The following is a 24,658-nucleotide window of genomic DNA, read 5'->3' as shown; positions in this document are numbered from 1 at the left end:
TTTCTTTTTTACAAGTATATATAAAGAACTGATCAGCAGTCATTAATATAGATAAAGTGTAAACTATTTAATCATTATTATGTTTCAAAGTACAGCTTGAAAATTGCATAAACCATCGAACTAGTATTTAACAAAGCTGACGAATATAAAGCAGTTCTCTAACAGATCCAAATCTTGACAGCAAGTTCGACTTTAGCGACGAAGATTTGGCATTTAAAATTTTCTTTCCTTGATTATCTACTGAGATTCAGAGTCAGCACTCTATATTTTCAAACAAATATAACATTTTAAGCTGAAAAACCTTCCTTATCAGTATGTCATTAGCAAGTGTAATGATGAACGTGGGCTTGGGTGAAATGCCCAACTGAGGTAATTAGTTAGGTATTTGGGGAGGTTTTTCTGTGTTACATCAATTTAAAAAATGTTTTCAGCTGATGATTTTCCTTCTACATTAAAAAAGTGTTTATAAACAAGTGTTTTCAAAAACCTCTGCTTTATGACTTTGAAGATTGCTAATTCGTCGACTTAACGTATTTCCTTACGCATTCTCCACCATTTTTTAAACTAATTTTATCTTTTGAAGATTGATCGAAAAATCACATGATGTGTAACCATATCTGAGGGGAAGACTTAAATGAAGAACACAGCACATTAAAAAGAGCACAATGAATAGACTTAATAATTAAAAAGCTCTCATGAATAGACTTAATAATTAAAAAGCGCACGTGAAAGACTTAATATTCTACACTTCAAAGCAATTGAATTTCAGTAATATACTTTTCATGTGCACAGTATACTTTCTTATGTATCCATTCGTGCATATTAACCTGAGCCAGTTTTAAAATCATATGCTGAAAACGTTAGGGGGATAATCAAGCTGTAAGAAGTATGTGCATGAATATAATACAGAGGCCGCACATTTTTTTAGACGATTTTGCTTTGCTGGAAAAAAAAAAAAAAACTCTGGAACTTTTTTTAACTGCAGCAGTATTTTTGAAAGTATAAATTACCTTTTGCTACTTGACCGTTTTCTTTTCATGCAAATGTTGCTTTTAAAGAAGCAATGGATCGAAGGCTATGTTCGTGCCCTTTCCGAAGAAAATTATTCGTATCTAGTTATTAAAAAACGTTGTGAAAGCCATGATTTTTGAATATCTAAAGCTATGATATGTAATGTCAACAACAAAGGGGGGGAAGTCAAAATTTAGTTTCAAGTTGAAATATTGTTCCAAATGTGTATCCAAGGAAAAAACGGAATGATTCGAATGTTCCAAAAGTGAGATCTTTAATTTTAAACGAAAATCCACCAAGTCAAAGGACAGTTGCCAAATCATTAAAATGCTGTGTGCAGTGTCAACTGTAAACAAAGTGATTAATGCTGATTTGAGTCTTAAAAGGGCGAAAAAACAATGTGGATCGTCTTTCTCCACGATATATCTATCGCCGGATGCAGAACGCGCTGCTGAATTCTTTGAGAAACATTTATCCGGACAAAAATGGAAAAATGTTGCCACAATAGATGAATCTTGGATATACTTAAATGACTGCAATGAAAAGGGATCCAATTATTGTCAAAGTGGAGAAAAATATCTTAAAACATGGTACAAGGAATCTGAAGAAAGTTTTCTTAAAGGATTTATGATTGTTGCTGGTTTTTCATATAACGGCAAATAAAATGTAAAGAGAGTGGAGAAAAATGTTAAGATCAACTCCGCATTATCAAAAACATATATACCCAATTTTAAACGTAAAAAACCTTCTCTTTATCCACAGTGTGATCAATCAGTAGAACTGCATTAAGACAAAGTAAGTAGCAATACTTCAAAATAATACTGATAATTTCCTGGGAAAAATGGAACAAGAAACGGGTGTCAAGGCAACCTGAGTGGCTGCCTTGACACCCGTTTCTAACACGGTTTAATCTACTATTTAGTAGGAGATTAGTAGATTTAGTCATATCTCTACTAAATCTTCTAATCTATTATCAATGTATTTTTGAGCTTTTGGACTTTTAAAAAGCGGGTTGTTCAAACGTCGACCTACAACCTCCTTAGACTTTAGAAAGCTGTACGATAGCAATGGATAAAATACCTCTTTCAATACTAGAAAAGACTTTATTGTCTCGGAAATTACAGTGTATAAAGATAGTGAAGAATAAGGGTTATCAAGTAAAACATTTAAAATATAAAAAGTTTAGGTAAAGTATTTCTGTAATTACAACGAAAATCATCTAAAACATTTGCGAACAGCCTTAATAATTCACCAACCATTTACTCTGGAGCCTTTACAGATTCTCAGAGTCACATTTTAAGTTTGGATTTGTGTTTATTAGATTACAATGCACACAAGAGCTATTGCATAAGAGGTAGGAATGCCTTCGTGGATGACTTTCAAACGGCAACTGGTTTGTATCCAGGGCGATTTGCCACTCACTGCAATTTCTGCAGGTTATATTCCGCTAGGTCCACCACCGGACGAACCGTAAAATCGCTAAACAGTAGTATCTCTGTTCGATGTTCTAATCCTGGCGAACGTACTCACCGCATGGGCGTGGTTCTTCCCGTGTGTAACGTGTATACAAGCCACTCAGAAAGTGCTTCATGAAGGCATTCCTTCCCTTAGGCAGATAGCTCTGACATGCTTTGCCATACTTAAAAAAACTAAACCTGAATTTTAGTAATCAGTGCCTTCCCTTTTCTCAAAAATGTTGCAGCTCCTAAACTATGTAGCCCATTGTGGCTGCACCGATGACTGCGGCTTTGCCCCCGCCCCTAACTCGTATTCACATTAGAAAGAAGAAAATGCGAAAATTCCTATCTGCTCGTCGGGGCTTCAACCTGGGTAAAACTACCGTAGTCCAGTGGTCTAACTCATAGTGCCCTCGGTGAATGCATCATAAATCATCTGCACAAACAATGTTAACACGGTTTTTTCCTTCATCTAACATATTTATGTGATATTTTTGTATTTTTAAATAGAAATGTTTTACCTGAATATAAGTATGTGAAACTGCGGATATTAGCCAGCACTGTAAACAATTTGATGTACTTTCCAAAGCAATAATAGCTTTCCCATTCAAGGTTAGATAGCTTCCATATTAACACATTTTCATTTGCTATTAAGGACTCTATTAACAGCAACAATTCTGCGTTTGAATTTATAGAGGGTATTTACACATTTTTAGAACGATTTCGATAAAGAAATAATAATAATAAAATCAAATGCTTTGCAATAAAAATTTCTGGCAACAGCTTTTATGTGAACTGAAAAATGTCTTCTACTTTTGAATTTATTCTTTGAAAATGTTCCATGTAAACAACTGTGGATTGAAGGATATATTTATGCGCTTTCCGGAGGTAAATATTCCTATTCCATAATTCAAAAACGTTCTGAATCGCATACTATTAAAATTTCTAAGTGCAAAATAAGGACCGTTATTAGTCGAAAAGGAAAAAACCTTCAGTCATTACTTCTGAATGGAAAGAAGACTCCAAGCGAAAAAGGTATATACTGTTTCTAAAGCTAAATCACTGGTAACAAGAGAAAATCTGCAGAAGCAGAAATCTATTGTGAAGTCTTTAAATATATCAGTAGCAACAATAAGTAAAATAAACCGAGATTCACAACTTTAAAAAGGTAAAAAGCATAATGTTTTCTTCCCGAGGATTGTGGTTCAACGAAGAATAATTTGTACTATTTAGCGGAAGATAAATGAAAATGCATTGTTACCATTGGTGAAGCATGGGTTTACCTAAATGACTGTAACAAGAAAAGGTTTCTTTGTTATAGAAAACGAAGAGAAAAAAGTGTACAAACCTGGTTCCGTCAGTGCAAAGAATGCTTCAGTAAGGGGTTTATGATTGTCTTACAATGGAAAATTAAAATAAGGAGAGTGGAGAAAATTTTTTAAAAGCAACTCAGCATCTATCAAGAGAAAGTTTTTACATGTGATATTTACAAAAAAAAAAAAAAAAAAAAAAAAAAAAAATTCTTCATTTCCGTGACTTTAAAAGAGTGAAACTTCATCAAGGCAAAGTAACGAGTCGTATTTCGAAAAGCACTTGCATTCCTTGACAAAACGAATATTGATATAGGTATTGCGTATATCTTTTCAATGTATTCCTGCGAAGTTCCCTGGTATTTCACCTATGGTCTGTTGTGTCTCTGGTTTTTTGAAAATGGCTTTTTGTTAAGCGCAAATTCACCCCGATTGATAGACTGTAGAAAGTTGTGGAAGAGGAAGGGAAATCAATACCCCTGGAAATTTAACGAAAAGCCCTTATACCATGGAAATCGCAATACAGACTTAAAGTGGAGAAAAAAGGCTACCAGTAGAATTGAACATTTAAAAACATACTTTTTATATTCTAAGCGTTAATTAAACGGCTCCGAAATCCTTCTAAAAATGTGTAAACACCATTTGTACAAGACAGTCTTACAAGCAAAGTGGGTGAGTTTATAAGACCACTAAGCATTCTTAGTTTGAGTCGTGTTCTACGGCTAAACGGGCTGATTGTATGAGGGTTTGGTAACTTAAAGAAACCTAGTTTAAAACCCGAACTATAATTTGGAGAGAAGCATCCCAATGAAAAACTGAAGTTAGGCAAAAACGCAACCTTACAGCGACGTAGATTTTAATTAGAAAGTGTAAAAGTATAATTTATATTCAAGGTTTGCGTAATATAGTTATAGTTAAAAACTAGATCCAGGTAGAAACAAAGCGAAACGTATGATATGAAAAAGTAAAATATGCAATGGTATACAGGAAGTTTTAAACAAAAACAAAAATAATGGTTAATCAAGGTCGTATTAATATTAGGTAGTTAAAATTATATATATATATATATATATTAAAAACAAGTAAAATTAACGATCTTTAAGTTTTTCCCATGTGCAACGTGAACATCTATCAGCTTCCCTGTAAAAGTCTTCCACTAAGGTATCTTTCCCTTAGACAAGTAATTCTTGCGTACTTTGTCATAATCAGTTATACTTCAGTTAATAACATCACCCCCCCCCCCAAAAAAAAAATCCGGATTTATTTCACCCAACATAGAATCATTAATAGTCTCAGAATGTACTACAGCTTAGGATGAAAATATTCCATTAACAGGTGAGGGACTTCCTCTCCCCCACAGGAAATTTAAATTGGAAACTATTTTAAGAAAAATCCAAAATTTCGGTTTTATTTGCAAATATATGCATTACTGTTCTTAATTGGTTTGAAATATTGCTTAATTTGTGAATTATTATTATTATTATTATTTTCTGTAGCAATTTGAGCCCTCCTGCTAAGTCCAGCCAGTTTAGAAAATCCACCAGTGTTCGAATGGTTAAAAATCACCGATACTGGTGGACACTGGTTCGAATCCCGGAGAAAGACTGGTTTTATGAATATTTTTTGGTACTTATTCGTAACTTGAACCGGTTACGAATTCGTTCTTATTCGTAACTTAGAAAGTCTTCCATGAAATTATCTTTTTACTTAGAAAGTTGATCTTCATGTGAATTGCCATATTCAAACAAGCAAACCGATCCAAAATAATCTAGTCGAGCCTAGAAAATGTCTTCTTCTGATTTCAGTGTTTCACACTGATCATATTCGGAGAAATGAAGTCGAAGACTGTTGTTTCAAAAGAGTGATTATTTTAAAATTTTAATAAAACAGTTTACACTTTTTGCAAAAATGCTGTCAGAAAGCGATATTTTATTGCAATTATTTTGTAATGCTATTCTGTACAACGATATTCATTGCTGTATTATGTTAGTTAATTTGAACTTTGAATGTAAGGGTACGGACCAAGTAAAACTGTGTTAACTGAAGTACCCGTTCTACGCCAGAGTAGCGCGTATTTGTTTTAAACACTCAAAGGCTTATTCTCATAGCCCCCCCCCCGGAAAAAAAAAAGCACAACCTTAAAGCAGAAAGTGACGGGCCATACTGGTGATTCCGGTTGCCCCCCTTCGAGAGCTTCCCACTACCTCCTCTTTCTTTTCTGCCACTTTTTTCCTCTTCACTCCCCATCCCTGCAACACCCTCCATGAACACTCTATATCGATGACACAATTTTGACCCGGCGTTGCCCGGGCTTTACGCAGAGTGAAGATGCTTCATTTATTGGGATGGAAGTAGTTTTTTCGAAATCTCAGCTAAACAATGATTTTCCTCTTATTTTGCTTCAAGGTGAATTGGCAAAACTTTTATTAATCTCAAGTAAACTTAAGAACAGTGTGCAACTAACACGACGCTATATAACGGTTTTAATAAGAACTGGTATATTTGCTTTATTATCGTTATGAATTTTAACCGGAATGAATTTTCGGAATCCACTTTGGCCGATTTCTTCTTCGTTGTCAAAATATTCATTAGAAACTCAGAGAGAGCGCGTTAAAAATCTGCTTTAAAGGCTCTAGAGTGTTCTGGAAAGTTCTGCACTATTCTAGAAAGTAAACGAACACCGCGCCGTCTTACGGTTTTAGTAAGAACTGATAACGAGAACACAACAGTTCCATCGTGAGCCTATTTTGGGTGACGTGATTTCCAAAATGAAACTACTAATATTAATTTTTATGTAAGAAAAGAATTATAAATTCTTTGCGTAACATATATGAACTTCCACTAATACCGGGAACGCAATAATGGCGATATAAACCTAAGATGGGTGACATGAGTGCAGCGTTCTAATATAAAACACCTGAGTGTAGACCCCGTGGGTGGTTTTTAAAATCTTATGTAGACAGGGGAGTAGCTAGAGGGGGCAAAGGGGGCATCTGTCCCCGGGTGCAGAATCCAAGGGGCGCTAAACTGATGTTACGACATTTTAGAATTAAATGTTTGCCATCCTTGGCAAGCAGTAGGGGGCGCGAAATCTTCAGCTGTCCCTGGGCGCTGAAAACCCTAGCTACGACTCTGTATGTAGACAATTATCTTATTCTTGTTTTGAATGTGAATTGCACTTTTTTAAATTCAGAAATCCTTCCCTAAATCTGCGAAAGATTGAACTAAAAGATAAAGTTCAATATGAATACAAATTAAGATTATTCTATCTAAGGAAAAAGGTGTGGGGGGATATTTAAGAGATCTCTAAAATAAAAATGGAAATTTAACAAAGTCAAAAGGTGTGCTATAAGGGATGCAAATATGGCAGAACCATTGGTGAAAACCCTCAAAATTAAAGAAGCGGTAAAAAATTAAGCGATGAAAATGTCTGTAAATGGTTAACAATTAAAATTATTAATCTGTCCTGTTAATGTTTCAAAGAGAACTTGTGAAGGGGTGAGTATTTAAAACATGAAACCGGGTAGATTAATGAGAGATGAGTAATGTGTCGTTCCTCTCAGCACTGTAAGACTTCAAACCTTTGTAAATTAATTTGTTTATCGAAAAAATACATCTAGGTCGTCTCCCATTGCTGAAGTGCTACTGCAACGTGTTATTCGTCTTATTTAAAATTAAAGTAAGAATTAAAAACTTATTAACGTAAAATATGCTAATAAAGCAAATAAAAGTAAAACATAAAAATATAGCAACTCATAATCCATAAAAACTACAGTAAATTAAAAAAAATGACTAGTAGATTTGTTCAAACACATTTTGAAAGTATTATTCATATAAGTTATGAAATACTAAAGGTAAGTTAAACTTACAAATTAAAAAAAAAAAAATCTTAAAGTCCTATTTATTTTCAATTAAATTATTTTAAAGTTTATTACTCATTTTAAATCTGAATCATTTAATATTCTACTGATAAATATAAAATACGCTAAAAGAAACAGAAAAAGGAAAAGCCATTTTCAACCATTTATGTACTTTTTCATTGCTTCTTTAATTTTGAGGTTTTCACCAATGTTTTTGCCATATTTACGTCCTGCGCAATATAATTTTTGACCTTGCTAAATTTCCATTTTTACTTTAGAGACGTCTTAAATACTCCCCTTACATCTTAGATAGGATAATCTTAATTTTCGCTCCGCGTTTGCTGCTTTTAAATCGCTTCATTTGTTAATTAACAACAAAATCAATTTGAACGAAAAATTATAGCTTACGCTTTGCTGAACTACAAAACACTGCCGCGCTGGCGATAAAAATGTTTTCATTCAGACACTGGCAACACATTTAAATCTCCGAGTTTTTTTATTTAATTCAAAAGAAAAATATATTACAAGTGGCAACACACTTCTTTTTATATCACCGAATTTTCTGATTAAGTTTGAAACATAAATAGCTCACGCTTTGTAGAGTGGCAACACGAAGCTTTACCGATGACCGATGACAAACATCCTTACTGTGATAGCATTATTATATTATAGTTTCGAGCGCCAATTTAAAGACCTGAAAAAATTCAGTAAATTCTATATGTTTATTATGCCATATTTTATTTTGATTGCAAATTTAATTTTTAATATGCAAGCATCTGCTGTCCCCTGAAACTAAGATAACAAATTCTCTTTGACAACCATAAATTATTGAATTAATTTTATTGTGACTCATCTCACTTAACCGAGAAATCAGCATCAGATCAAGTCTACGAATTCTTCGAGTCTAAACACTCAAGGTTTGCGCTTGTCGTAAATTCAGCCTTTATAGATTCACAGTACGAATTTGCCCCTCCTCCATCTCACTTTTGAAGATGGCAGATCCCAGAGTTTCCCGCTCCTCTTCTTCTTCCACCAACCTGAATACCAATGTATTTGATTATTGTTTACATATATTAATAACAGTTTCGACATTTCATTTGTAGGTCTATTTTTAAGTTTATGTAAGATAGCTATTAGCCTCAAAGATTATTTTGGTTCAAAAGACTGGTTTTAATTAATTGTGTATGACAAAATACGCATGGGATATTAAATGTTCATGCAACAACCGATTTAGCCACTGGGAAGAAACCAAGGTAGGTTAGGTTATTTGAATACGGCAAAGTGCACAAAGACTACCTGCCTAAGGGGAGGGATGGCTTCCTGGAGGACTTCCTGGAGGAGATTGGTCTGTATTTACGTTATATATAGACAAAAAATATTAATATTATTATCATATTAATACATAGCCAGTATTTAATCGGAAAAGTGGATAAATTGTAAATTCGAAAGAAATCGTTTAGTATGTCACTTGAAAGCGAAATATATCGCGTTTGATTTCTGAGGTGTGGCTGATTTAGCAGTAGAACTTCAAGCACTTTTTTCAGTTTATGCTTGAAAATCTTGAATCTCATTAGAACATGAGATGCAATGCACAAAAATTCATAAAAATTAAAAAAATGGTTAGGGGTAAAACAAACATCAAACTTTAAGAATTAAATATACGGTGGAAGGAGAGGGAAATTATTTTTAAAAGTATTCAAACATTTTAATTTAGGAATAGAAAATTAGAAAAATAACCTATATTCTACTCGTAGAGTCTATAAAATTACTTACCACGTAAAATTTATGCTATATTTTTCCCGAAAATATATTGTTAAAAAACCTAGCTCTGAATAATTTTATCTATTACTAAGAGTATTCCGAATAATTTCTAAAACTTTTACATTAATATAAAAGTTTTGTAAGCTTTGACAGTAATTAATTCATGCTTTATGCTTTACTAAAATAATTCACCAACCAACTTATTTCCTATTTCCTTCAAATCATTCGATATATAAATATGTTTTGTGTGATACTAACTGAATACATAGAGCATTTTATTTACAGCAACAAAGGTTTTTCTACCAATACCAGGTTGTTCGTATTAAGATAGCATTATTATTAACGAAAGATATTTTTGAAGGCTATGAGGAAAAAGAAAAATAAAAGGAAGATGACGAAACATGATGCTAATTTTTCTACTAAGCTGTAGCGTGAAGCGAGAAACTTGTCGAAAGAAGGTCATGGCGCTGTCTTCGCCGGCTAACCTGCCTTCGTTATTTCACTTCGGTGTTCATGCTTCCTGAGTTTAGAACTGCTTCGCTTTCAGTAGGGACATGTCCGAAATCAATGACGGTCCCGTGTTAGTTACGGGGGCTTCTGGCTTCATTGCTTTGCATATTATACAGCTGCTACAACGAGAGGGTTATAAGGTTCGGGGTACAGTTAGAAGTCTTAAAAATGAAGCCAAAATAAAACCTTTGCTAAGTCTGTGTCCAGATGCTCGCTATCCTTTGGAACTAGTCGAAGCTGATTTAACCATAGATGCAGGTTGGGATAACGCAGCAAAAGGGTGTAGTTTTGCTATCCACGTTGCTTCGCCCTTTCCAAACGCTCCCCCCAAAAGTGAAGATGAATTGATGATTCCAGCAGTAGAAGGTACCAGAAGAATTCTGAGGGCCTGTGCAAATGCCGGTTCGGTAAAACGCGTGGTTCTTACGAGTAGCATTAGTGCGATTCATGGCGAATCAACGAACGAAGAAGGCCGTGTTTATAACGAAGAAGACTGGAGTGATGTGAATTCTCCAGCTATGGATGCTTATGCTAAAAGCAAAACTTTGGCTGAAAGGTCGGCTTGGGATTTTTTACGAGAAGAGTTGCCCGCTGGCAAGAAGATGGAATTAGCAGTTGTGAATCCGAGTTTAGTTATGGGTCCTTCCATTAGCGGTGTAGTCTGCACCAGTTTAGAACTCATAAAACGTCTTATGGATGGCACGATGCCGCTGATTCCTCGTCTGTACATTGCAATTTGTGACGTTCGTGATGTTGCATTCGCTCATTTACGAGCTATGACTGTACCGGAAGCTGCGAATCACAGACATATTGTAACATCGGCTCATTTGTGGTTGCAGGATATCGCCCATATGCTGCGGAATGAATTCGCACCTCAGGGGTATTTTATTCCAACATGGCCTGCTCCATACATGTGTCTTTATATTTATAGTTGCATCGATAGCTCAACGAGATTGATTTTACCCAGAATCGAGCAAACGTACACTTTTTCGAACCGCCGAATGAAGGAAGTTCTGAAAGTGGAGCCTCATACTGCTGCTGAAACGCTAATTGACACTGTTCATGGAATGATTCAGGGTGGTGTAATAAAAAAAACAAAGAAATACAAACCTCGAGAATAAAATATCAAATCAACTGTACTGTTGCATAAGAAACGATATATTGTACGAGCTCTCAAAATGAATTATCCATATTCAGGTTTATAAAATTGCTCTATTGAGAAATCATACCCTTACAGTATTAGAATAGAAAAGAGAAATGAAATATTGTGTAAGTAAAATTATGAAGTTAATTATGTTTTTTTTATAAGTAAAACGCAAAGTTTGTTAATAAATTGCATAATTTGATAGATAATTGCAGCACTGCAGTTTTTATATATGCAGTATTTGTACCAAGGATGACTAATTGAATAGTTTTATTTTTTGTGGTAGAGTAATTTTTTTTTTTAGAAAGTATGCACAAAATGCATTCAGAAATGTTTTTCTTTTGCCGAATTTCTCCTACTGTTTATTTTTGATTGTGAATAAGTAAGATTTTTATTTTACATAAATGGCGGACATTAAGAGTTAAAAGAAAGATGTATTTGATTAAGTTTTTTCCTTGAAATCAGCCTGTTAAGACAGTCATTTCTTTCAAAAAACTGTAGCATTTTAGAAAAGTTAGCTTTCTTTTTTTTTTAACTTTATCAGAATTTTTTCAGAATAAGTTTGTTGTACTAGATTTCTGTTTTGAAGAAGTTTTCTATTTAAATCATTATTGATATTCTGTGAGAATTGTGACAAATATAGTTTCCTGGAATTGTTGGCGTGCATGGAAAACTTATCAAGAAATATATCATCATAGCTGTACCTCATTAAATTTCATTTATTTTATTTCTCAAATCAGCACAATGTTATGGATTTTTCTACAGCATTCCAATATACACAGGAGAAAAAGTTACTTTTTTATTCTAGCGTACAAATTGTTGTCATATTTTGTATTATAAATTTTTTTCTTGGTTTCTTATAAAAGACATAGAGTAATGCAGTTATAAATTTTCTACATTATGCGTTATCTTAGTATTTAATTATTTTGTACATAGAGGCTGACTCTTTGGAACAACTTAATGAAAGCTATATTTCATGAGCTTCTTATTATATCAATTGATTTAGTCATTGGTCATCATATTAACGCATATTCCATAGCACATTCATGTAAAAAGAAAATGACATTCATCAGAGCATTAAATTTTAAATGCGAGCTAACATTAACATTTAAATATTTTACATTAAAAAAATCTATTCTTCCTAATATTAGATGCAGGAACTTATTTAAATCATAAAAGTGTTGCGGTGGAACCTATTTATAAGCATCTTAGTTTCAATGTTTTACTGTTCCTTAAATATTAAGCTAAAGCATGCAGTGCTTTAAAAGAACTACCCTCTTTTCCATATTTTTGTCATTTGCTTAGTTACAGAGAGTTCCAGGAATTTGATTTTTAAATTTAATAGTAACTTTATACGAAATTAGACTGAGAATTTTTGATACTTACATCATATTTTTATATTTGTATTCCATTAGGTTCAGGTATTTAAATTTTCAAATTGTATTTCAACTTATTAGAAAGCCGATGTTTTAATCGTTGAATCGTCTAAAAATCGGATATTTTCCTGCCGATTATTTAAAATTTTTATGCTTAAACTTGTAATGAAGTGTTTCTTTGATATGCAAGTGACCAATTTTGAAGCTGCCTGAAATTTGATTAAAAATTACCGACAGTAGCTTTTTGCCCATATAATTCTAAATTTTTTAATTGTCACTTAGTCTTGTACAGAGTACAACAATGTACTGTGCTGTAAATGATATCCTATGTCCTTGTAATAGATATTTCTGTAACGCATTTGCAAAACAATTGTGAACTAGAAAGGCACTTAACGCTGAAACATTTAAAGGCTATTTAATAGCTGTTATTCTTTAAAGATGTTTATAAAGTTATTTGTTTCAAAAATGGAAGAAATCTATTTTTAGAGAATAATATTGAATTTTTAAAATTTGATGTAAATAGAAAAGACAAATAATTTTTGAAGATAATGTTGCATGCAATTCCGGAAAGCATTGGTCATATTCTAATTCAAACATACACAATTTTAGTTATACTTCTATAGTAATTAACTTTTTGTACATGTAAGCGTAATAATGAAGAAATTCCATATTAGTGTTCTATTCAAGGAATAATGTTGTAATTCATATAATGTGAAAGAGTTAGGTGTGAAATAATATTTCAAAATATTTTTTAGGTTTATTGTATATTCCAGTATATCTGTGCAAAATCTTCGAAATCTAGAATGTTTACAAACTATATATTGTACTAATTATACAATTATCGAATATATGCAATTATCTGGATTATTTTTTATGCATATACACACTATTCCGCTCTTCAAGAATGTATTACATTTATTTACTCCATATTTATGGAGTGCGTTTAATCATTAGTCTAGCTTTTTTCATTAATTATGGTAGTTTACATGAATATAATCTGTGTTTAAGATATGTGAAATTATGTGCTACTTTGTTCAAATGATTGAAATTTTGAATCTAAGAATTCTGCCAGACTTTGAGTTATTAACCTTAATTTTGAATGCTACTGATGTGTTAATTAAATTCCTTTGCTATTCAATTTGGTTTTAACTCAGTTATTTTTTGTTTGATACATGAGCTTTGTATAAAACTATATATAAAGTTTTTATTTCTTTCATTTGTAAGAATGAAATCCTAGTTAGTTTGGTCAGCTTCTAGTCAATCAAGAACTTGCCTAGAGTATATCTTGCAGTTTGCTTGAATATACATCAACATTAAGTATCCTGATTTTAGTAAGCTGAAATAGATGGAAAAAAAAATGGCTGTCGGTCAATTTTCTATGCATTTCGATTAATACAATACGACATCGCTGACTATAAAAACAGTTCGACCATATTTTTAAATGTAACAAACAGATGTAAGCATTTATTACAAAGTAATTACTATATTTCGAAGTAAGTGGATAATGCAAAGGGAACAAAACTTTTATGCAAAAACGACTTGTATCATATAATGTAGGCAACCGAACACTTTTTAGTGTACAACTAATTGAAGCAAAGCACTTGCTTATAGCTACTACAAATAAAGATGATTTGCGTATTATTAATTCAAACGCTTTAAAAATCAGCAATGCAAAGAACTTGTGAAAAATATCACCTACGAAGTGCAGAAGCATAAATTCCATAACGACTTAAAAAATAAGGTTGATTTTATTACTATTTTTTTAAACATTTACTTCATTTACTAGAAGAAAACGTAAGAGAAGCAACGAAAAAGCAAATTTTTAAATAAAAGCTGACCAAAGCCACAAAACTGTTTCCTTATTTACATACTCTGAGGTAAGCTCTCCAAATATTTCCCCAACACAGGTGAAATCTAATACATGTGTGATCATCATGAGTCGGTAAAATTTCACTGACATTGACTTCATTGAAATATTAAGATAATACATAGTATCTATTTACAAGATCTTTTTATGCAAAATATTAGGACGGAATGTGAAAATGAAACAATTTTTTTTTCATTTTTCGAACAGAAAAAACAGCTGAAATTAACCTAAAAAGTGTTGCATAAATTTGGAAAGGAAAAATTCTTTTGGCAATTCTCAAAATAATTTTTTTTTTCCAACTTCGTAAAACAAGTTTCAAACTTAGTGCAGATTAGAAATACCAGATGTAAACTATCATGTTATCATGAATTATCACGAGAAATTATTTCGTAATATTCAGTATTCTTTACAAATACTTTTCTCAGTCATACTGAAATATCAATTTTTAAATGTAGGAATTGTGTTTGCATCGGTGGGCCAGCACAATTGTGTTGGCCCACCGATGACGAATGGTGAACCGCTAAACACTAACAGTTCATCTTATTTCGATTTCCAGCGAATGGTCTAGCTGCATGTGGGTTTTCCTACTTCTAATGTAAATAAGACTTTCTCCTGGGAAATCCTTCATAAGGGCAATCCTTCCCTTCAGGCAAATTTCCTGTGCTTTGCCATATTCAGTTAGCCGCCAACCAAAATGAATCATTCAATATCATTTCTGTTCTTGTAGCCATATCAACTTTTATTTCCGTTTCAGTGAATTTTATCCTCCCCTTTCCACCAAGTTTTCTCTTCTGTGAGAAATTTTCATTTTAAAGAAAAGGTTTTGGAGTTTTGTAATTAACTGATGTTAAGATGCATTTAGACTACAAACTTCAAAAATATTTATTGATAAATAGCTCATAAATTTCTTTTATGTAAAATTATTTTTAAACTAGGCGGCCCACCAGCGGCCGAGCGGTAAAGTCGCTGAACACTGGTAGTTCGGTCCGAGGTTCGAATCCCGCGAACGGGCTGGCTGCATGGGTATTTTCGGGGTTTTCCCCATGTGTGACGTGTATACGAGCCAGTTCCCTTAGAAAGTCCTCCACGAAGGCATCCCTCCCCTTAGGCAGATAGCCCTAGTGTGCTTTGCCATAATTAAATACACACACACACACACACATATTTTTAAACTAGTGAAATTTTCGCTGCTTCAAGATGTTGTTTCCTGTTACTCCGGGTTAGCCTAAATGAAACTGGTCTTAAACAACAGTCTGAATACCAAGGCGGAAATGGCCGACCAGCGGCCGAGCGGTAAAGTCGCTGAACACTGGTAGTTCGGTCCGAGGTTCGAATCCCGCGAACGGGCTGGCTGCATGGGCGTTTGCGTGGTTTTCCCCATGTATAACGTGTATACGAGCCAGTTTCCCTTAGAAAGTCCGGAGCCCACCAGCGGCCGAGCGGTAAAGACGCTGAACACTGGTAGTTCGGTCCGAGGTTCGAATCCCGCAAGCGGGCTGGCTGCATGGGCGTTTTCGTGGTTTTCCCCATGTGTAACGTGTATACGAGCCAGTTTCCCTTAGAAAGTCCTCCACGAAAGGCATCCCTCCCCTTAGGCAGATAGCCCTAGTGTGCTTTGCCATAATCACACACACACACACCAAGGCGGAAATGCACAGAAGAATATTGGAGGAGGGTGTATGAAGGAAAAGAAAAAATCAGAGCAATGCTTTGGCCTTTTGAACGGTGAGTCTAAGGCAAGGCGCATTTTCATTCCCGATGTGTTTTAAAACAACGCTTTACAATAGTAACGAAATTTGTTTTTGCGTATTCAAGCACAGAAAAAGCCTTTTCATACCTGATTAGTAGCCATATTGTTTGACTGATTACGCGGAAGCAAACGCGAGGCGAGTTAGGTTATTTGAAAGCAAAGTACGTGAGGGCTATATGCTTATGGGAAGGGGTACCTTCAAAGAGGAGTTTCTAAGGGAAACCTGGCTGGTATTAATATTACACATAGGGAAAACCATGGAAATCACCAATGAGGCCCGTTCATTTGAGCTTGAACAAGGATGGAACTATCAGTATTCAGCGATCTTAACCGTTCGATCACTGGAGGGTCAGCGGAAGGAGGAAGAGGTCGTAAGTTTGTAAGAATTCCTTCATAAAATGGTACTAAATTACTTCCTCATGGAAAAAAACTCGTTTATATTTATAGGCATTTAACTTATTTTAGGATAACCCCATGTTAAGATGACTGTCGATTCTCTATATAATGGGTCCCTGTTGCGTTCTGTAAAGCGGAAACTATTTGTGGACCTTCTTTCAACTTTATTTAATAAGACATTTCATTTTAATTTATATGTTCACAGATTAGGATTAAGGTTTTTTTTAACGATATATTTTTCTTTGCTACCTAAAGCTATTGAGAGGGAATGAGCTATTTAATTATGCTAATAGAAATATAAAAATAAGATTATGGAAACCTTTTGGAGGATAAATAAAAAAGGCTGGTATTCACGTTGGAGATCACGAAAAAACCCCATGCAGTCAGCATGTTCGCCGAGATTCGACATTGAGTGGAAATACCAGTATTCAGCTGTCTCGCCAAAAATTAAGAGCTAATCTAGTCAAAAGAAATCATGTTGAGAATGCGATGTGTTCTAATAAATTTTAACTTTATCTTTCTTTTGGCGTTATCTTCGCTGTTGGCTATTGATTTTTAGTAGTATATGAGTTACACACACCTAGCGTGTTATAAACATACGATACATCAGAAATTTTGTGCTAAACTTGTGAGGGTCCTTTTAAATACGTGTGATCAATTTACAGAAAAGAAATGAAATATTTCCAGGAAGTAATTTACGTACGTTTATTTACTTGCAATACGCTTAATTTCTCGCATAATAAATAAGGAAGAAATTATAGATTACATGCCTTGTTTATTGTCTAATCACAAACAAATTATTTTCCAATGAGCAGATTTAAGGAAGTTTTTAATACGAATAAAAGTTCCGGAAACCTACTTAAATGTCCTATTTATTTTCATCTTAATTGGAAACTAAATCGAGTTGTTCTTGAGCAAGAAAGTGAACACACACACAAGAAAGATTCCTAAGTTACAGTAAGCCTATTTTTGTAACGCATTATGAATTATATTTCTAAGGTTAGCAAAGGTTAGATAAAAGAACATGACTTATAGATCATTGAGAGTATCCAATATATTGAAATTTTATATTCAAGTTACGAAAACTACTTAGACGATTGGTTATTCGGATATGACAATGTACTACTTGAGGTTCATCTTTGACATCGCAATTGCATTATGCTGATAGGAATGATTAGACAGTTGACTAATTGATTTGGCAAAATTCGCGATCGCCGATAAGCATCTGCTTAGCCAGCTTCGTGAACGTGATTCTGAGGAAAAACTGGCTTGTATTTAGTTAAATCACTAAAATGCCAATACACTTGGTCATTTCTGGACTCGATATCCGAACCAGATTTTAACTATCTGAGTTTTGGGGAACTAATAGAATACAAAAATAAGTCTGTAATCTGAATCTTAATGGTGTGATCCTAGGAATTCAGTAAACATAGCTATTAAAACTGTGAATAAATAATTTTCGCTGTGGAAAGGTAAACGGTAGAATATCGCTATCTGAATTTATTCGATGATTAAGGAATTCGAATGATGCAGGCAGATTGAATAGGCAATATTTTTCAAACGTAAAATAACGTGCAAATGGACTGAATTATTTGGACTAGGGCAAAGCACATTAGGACTGTCTGCCTAAAGGAGGGATGCTTTCGTGGAGCGCTTTCTGAGGGAAATTGAAACTATTTACGTTACAGTTTGGTTTACTCAAAATAAGCAAGCGGTTTACTGCAAAATAAGCAAGCGTTATCCCGCTAAAGAGAGGGATGCCTTCGGAAGGACTTCCTGAGGGAAATTGGCTCACATATACGTTGCACATGGGGTAAAACCGAATAAAGCTCTCGTTTGTCGGAATCTGAACTTGGCCATCGAATCACTCGGCTAGTTGTGTCATATACGACTGGAAGTGTTATCTATAAGAAATGCGCTTGAATAAAAAAATGATAAATACATTTTCAATTAGTTACTGCATGAACCTCGGAAGCCGCCACTTTTAATTGTTCCTGTTGTCTTATATATACCAAATGTATTTCTTCATAAGAATGATTACATTGAAATAACGGATAGTAGATAATCTGAATTACCTTGTAATGCCTAATTAACGTTTCCTTCCAATATATTAGATACAATCTTGAAGTCGGCTTTTCTGTTTCTAACAAATTATTTATCATTGAGACCAATAGTCATGTATTTCTGGTATTTCGTTCAGGAGATATCCTTGAAAGTCGAGAAGAATTTTACGGTCCCATCTGTGGCCGAGTGGTTTAGACCGTTGAACACTGATAGTTCGAGCTGGATTTGAGCCCAGGCAAAAAAGGCTAGCTTCTTATTTTTTTTTTTTTCTTCCATGGTTTTCCTTATATGTAACGCGAATACGAAGCGGTTTATCTTGTAAAGCTCTTCACGAAGGCTTTCATTACCATAGGTAGATAGTCCTCATGTGCTTTGTTGTAATTCGAACTACGTAACCCGAAACGAATTCTGGTTCAAATATTTAAATCGGTTTAAAAGAATATTTTAAACAAAATTATTTATACGCATGCGTCATATTTATACAAGACTTATATTTAAAATATGGATTCAATACTTTATTAATAACAATTACCTGCACACACACGCACAGACACACGTGAGTAGTAGGCAGTTTTTATTTTTTGTGGCAACGATCGCTTAAACCACGTGTTTGGAATGACGTCAACTTTATTATTTCAATTATTTCCCTTAGATCATTGAGACTATTACAGTCATTGAGACGTGTGTTCCCATTCGTCGTATCAAACTTGTTATTTCACCTAGTCCTCCCTCACTGTGCACCATAATGTCACTAGGAAGGATTGCGCATGTGTGAACCTGCTTTGATATGAAAACCGCGTCACACAATTGTTTTTTCACGACGACGAACGAATACAATCTTGATGGCCAATCAGATTCTTGCTAATAATATCCTTTTTTGTAACCAATGAGCATGTTTATTTTTCTTGAAACGGACTACGATTTCCTTTGGCTTCTAAATCATTACTTTATTCATTGCTGTTTTAAATGTAAGACTTTCCCACATTTTAAATTTCTCTTTTTTTATTTTATTGGAATATTTTAATTGTTTTCTTTTTGTTTTAAATGTAAGACTTTCCCACATTTTAAATTTCTCTTTTTTAATTTTATTGGAATATTTTTAATTGTTTTCTTTTTCTTCTCATCCTAATTAAAGTAAATTTATTAATTTTTCATTCCATTTTTTCCTTTTCCAAACATAAATTTTATTTTTAAATTTCGCAGATTGACGTTTATTTCTGCAAAAGTGAATTTACGTTTTCTTTTTAATTTTTATTTTGTAAAAGTTTTTTTCCTTTTTTTTTTTTTCAAATTTATTCCTTTTCTTATTATTACTTTAATTTTTTTATATTTAACTTTCTTTTTTGGTTTTACAAAAGTAATATTTATTTTTACGAATATAAATTTTCCTTTTCACTTTTTATTTTAGAAAAAAAAATTTTTCTTCAAATTTATTAATTCTCGCATTTTTACTTTATTATTTATTTATTTATTTTATTTTTTTTACATTTAACTTTTTTTTTGTTTTACAAGAGTAATATTTATTTTTACAAATTTATTTTTCCCTTTTGCTTTTTAGTTTAAAAAAAGTTGTTATTACATTTTCTAACTTTATTTTTTTTACAAAAGTAATATTTATTTTCATAAGTTGAATTTTTTTTTCAGTATTTGGTCTACACAAATGCAGTTTTTATTTAAATTTTTTCCCTTATGTATTTTACTTCCAAAAGTAAATTTAATTTTTTGCTTTCCTTTAAATTTTTTTTCTTGTTACATTTTTATTTTACCCTTAACTTTCCCCCCTTCTTTTAAATACAATATGACGTTGCATTTCCATTTCTCCAAAAGTAAACTTACCTACATTTCTCTGTCTTCGAAATTTTAAGCTGGAATTTACATGCATGTAAATTCACTCTGAACAGATAATATTTTCTGTAACTTTAAACCAATACGCCCAATGTTCATTCTATATATAGTTTAACGGGAATACTACATTTACTTTTTATACTACTAAATTGGAGATACTCAGAACTTTCTCTTCTAATGTATTCTACTAAATATTAATAATTGTATTAACTTTTTCGCCAAGTATACAAAACTTCGCGGATTCTCTTTTATACGTCTTACCTCTATTCAAAGTATTCACCAAACTATGTCTGACAAATGTAATTTTTACACTTGCCATTTACACATTTACCCTTATATTTAATCAGCGGCCGAGCGGTAAAGTCGCTGAACACTGCCCACATGTATAACATTTTTATTTATCATGAGCATGACACATATTAAGTAAGTAAAATGCTTTTCACAAAGTACGAAACAAGTTTCTCTTTTAACCGGCTGTATTCTTAAGATAAGAAGCAGTATGGAATGCTTATTACTACTCGTTCCTCATTTCCCCACGCATTGATCAAAATATATGTGTACTTTAAAATCAGTTATACAAATTCAAATGCAAGTATTCAAACAGGAATACTTCACAAACTAGATAAAAGATAGGAACACAATGAGCTTAAGTGATAAATACAGAAAAGCATGTAAGGACCAAGAAACAAAAATGTATTCGTGCAGAACTTTTTAAGATAAACTTGCTCTATTTTTGCACATGGGTTACATTTTTCATTTCAGATTAAGCAAACATTCAAAATAATTACTGTATAACTAAAAATTTTATTCACACTTGTTAGTAATGTAATTTATTAGAACAGTGGCAGACATATAGGAGAAGTATACCATATCCATGGAAAAATTTTTTCCCAAACCAGACTGTAATAGTGAAATATAAAATGGAATAAGAAAATACCATATTTCCAACAAAATTACTATCTGAGTATGCAAAACATGAACAATAAATGTATATTTCTTCTGAAAAAATGTTCCGAATGTTATAAGTTAGGAATAAGAATATTGACTAGATTCATGAACAGAGCATGAAAAATAATGAAGAATTTTTAATTTTATTTTGGCTTTAGTACATTTACTTATACTAAAATCTTTCATTTGGTTGATTGTACTCTACATTTAGGTGCAAGTTGATAAATCAGAGTGATTTTGTGTTTTAAAGATTCAGATTCAGAAATATTACAACTTTAGGAACAATACAACTCAAAAGCAAAAGGATTAAAACAACAATACACTGTAAGCAAGCGAACGTGATAAATTACTCTTTTCGCTGATTTTTGCATTGTCATAGATTTTCTCGTGAAGTCTATTTCTTTCTTAAAAGTTTATATACTAATCTCATTAGAAACATGTCTTAAGAAAATACCTCATCTTCATAAGAAACATCAGCGCTTTGATTTAAATTAGTAATAAAATAAGAATCATTATTTTGTAAATTTGTTTCCCTTTGACTCAAAAGTTCCTTCTTTATCATATTCGAAATGAACAATTAACTGTACATAACTAATATATTGTGTTGATGAACGAGAGTTATATTTCAACTTACTGCATTACATTTCAAGTTAATGTGTTTATTGCATCTTTTAATAAAATCTTAAAAGTAAATGAAATGAATGTTTCATTACCAAATTTGTACTTTCTAACTTCATTCTACTGAAACGAAAACAAGAAGTTAAGTAGAATTGTAAATTCTACGTAAGAGCGAAGATCAAACGCCCACTCAGAGTTTTAGGAGATTGCTGGCATGTTTCTTCGTTGGAACCGCTTTTTACGAAAAACAGCTTTGTAACTAATTTTGTATAATTACCGTCCAGATACTGCAGAGTACTTGACATTCATTATATCTCTTTTTATTAAATTTTCATTTTATATTCTGCGTAATTCAAAAAATAAGTTTCGAATAGGATGAATATTTGCACATTCTACTGAATTGTCTAGATCTGAAGAATTTCTTTTACTTCCAGATTTTTACCTTATGTCTGCATAACCTGCAAGTTATTCCATTCGTCTTCCTGTTATTGATAGAAAAAATTACATTTACGTGAGAGATTTGGAATACTGAAGTTCATATGAATATTGAATAAAGAGAATAAATCCGGCATTCTTTCATAATTGACTAATACTCTGAATAATAAAATTTTAAGAAAACATCAACTGCATTCACGTGAATAAAATAAATACATTCTCCAAACCAAACATCCAAGTGTCAACATAAACGATCTGCAAATATATTTTTAAGTATTTAAATATTTCATAAGCTAAAGATAAACCAAAAAAGTATCGAGAATTCATTGGCGTATGTTCAAAAAGATAAAACCGCAAAGATAAAATAGTTTCCAAATAGCAAAGAGAAAACAGTTTCGAAATGTCTAAACGACTACCTAGAGCACACTCTCAAAACGTTTGCGAAAAGACAATGATCTCACAAAGACATAAATTTTATGGAACATGACATTATTTAAAAATCTTCGTTCGAAACTTTAGTTCTGATATAGGAAAACACACATTAAGTAATTAAATGTGGGTATTCGTGTACATGTTTGTAAATATATATATATATATATATATACACTTTTAGGAAAATTTTGCGTGTTTTCTATTTTGGTAATATTACTTTTAAGTTAGGAACATTTTCTATAGGGGACATATGTGTCTACGAAATTCTTTGAAGAAAACGGAAAGTAAATAATCATTTTGATACTTCACTAGAAATCAAGTGTTATAGTTGAACACCGATTTAAAAATTAACCAAGAGCACAACAAAGTACATATATAAATTATTTTGCTAATCGGTTATGAACTTTTAAGTAGAATATATCTAGAATCTTCCAAATTAGTAATGAAACGTTCAATTTAACCCTTGAGATTTTACTAAAGAAGTCTCTGTAATAGTAAAATGCTGGTTAAAACTGTGCTTACAGAAGGAAAGAATATGCCTTTTTTAAAATATTCGCATGATATGTAATAAAAATGAAAGCATGGCCCCGGTTCAGCAATGCAATACAGGTGTTAAGTAAAAAAGGTTTATAAACTCATTTCTTTGTCACGTACGAAAATGTATTGAACGAGCGAAAGTTAGTAACATATTAGCAGTGGACTAATAAAAAAATTTTGAAAGATTGGTATGAAAATTAATCAAAAAGTATAATATAAAAAACTTTTTCTTCGCAATAAGATATGAATGTTTTCGTTTCAGTAGAATGAAGTTAGAAAGTACAAATTTGGTAATGAAACACTCATTTCATTTACTTTAAGATTTTATTAAAAGATGCAATAAACACATTCATTCGAAATGTAATGCAGTAAGTTAAAATATAACTCTGGTTCATCAATACAAGATATTAGTTATGTACAGTTAATTGTTCATTTCGAATAAAGAAAAAAACTTTTGATTCAAAGAAAAACTTATTTACAAAACAATGATTCTTATTTTATTACTAATTTAAATCAAAGCGCTGATGTTTCTTATGAAGATGAGGTATTTTCTTACACATGTTTCTAATGAAATTAGTATATAAACTTTTAAGAAAGAAATAGACTTCACGAGAAAATCTATGACAATGCAAGTCCGTGATCGTGGTGACTTAGAGAAAATATTCCAAGTCTATATGAGCTGGGTTAAAAGTCTGTATTATCTACATACGAATACGTTAATGTCAGAGAAAATTAATCTATTCCCATAGAATACTAAGATAAAAGTTCCATTTCTTTTCTTAACTTCTGGTTTAACGTGGTAGTGTCGTTGAAGTTAAGTCTTCCAAACCCGTAACAAAATTATTAAATTAAATAATATAACTATTTAGTAAAAATTTGTTCTCAAGACTTTACGAGGCATCGTAAACGATAAATAGGAAAATATTTGAAAATTCAATGATTTGCAGTGGCAGTAATGTAAAAAATGGTAATATTCAAAGTGTTCTAAAGGTTACCAATAAGGTACTTCACAAAAACAGTTTATGAAAACACGAACACATCACAGCCACCCACAAATAACTTCCGTCAAAACTGAAAATTCTGTACTCAAAATTTAGTTTGAATGCAGGAAAAGAAACATTAGGGGTTTCAAAATGAAAATACTAATGTAAACTTTCCAGAATGAAATGTACAGTATTTCAGGAAATATTCATTTAACTTCTAACTTGTTTGTAATTTTGTTAAATCATATGTAATGAGCGAATGTGAGAAACGAAATGCATTCGTATGCGAAAAAATAACAAACATTTAACTATCTGAGAATGGTTTGGTTTTTTTGGTTTTATTAGATTACTGCA

The 24,658-nt window shown here is 32.4% G+C and overlaps 1 protein-coding gene across 1 annotated transcript; it reads left to right on the top strand.

Moving 5' to 3' along the window:
• Window positions 1-9,901: 9,901 nt before the first annotated feature.
• LOC118199968 (uncharacterized) lies at window positions 9,902-13,567 on the top strand. The gene has a single exon (XM_035371874.2). It carries the CDS (start codon window positions 9,954-9,956, stop codon window positions 11,028-11,030), a length of 1,077 nt encoding a protein of 358 aa, XP_035227765.2. The 5' UTR covers window positions 9,902-9,953; the 3' UTR covers window positions 11,031-13,567.
• The last annotated feature ends 11,091 nt before the right edge of the window (window positions 13,568-24,658 follow it).

Source organism: Stegodyphus dumicola, chromosome X1 (assembly GCF_044657685.1).
Source record: "Stegodyphus dumicola isolate Sdum_Otavi_A_Nest chromosome X1, ASM4465768v1".
NCBI lineage: Eukaryota > Metazoa > Arthropoda > Arachnida > Araneae > Eresidae > Stegodyphus > Stegodyphus dumicola.
This window is presented reverse-complemented; position numbering and strand designations above follow the sequence as displayed.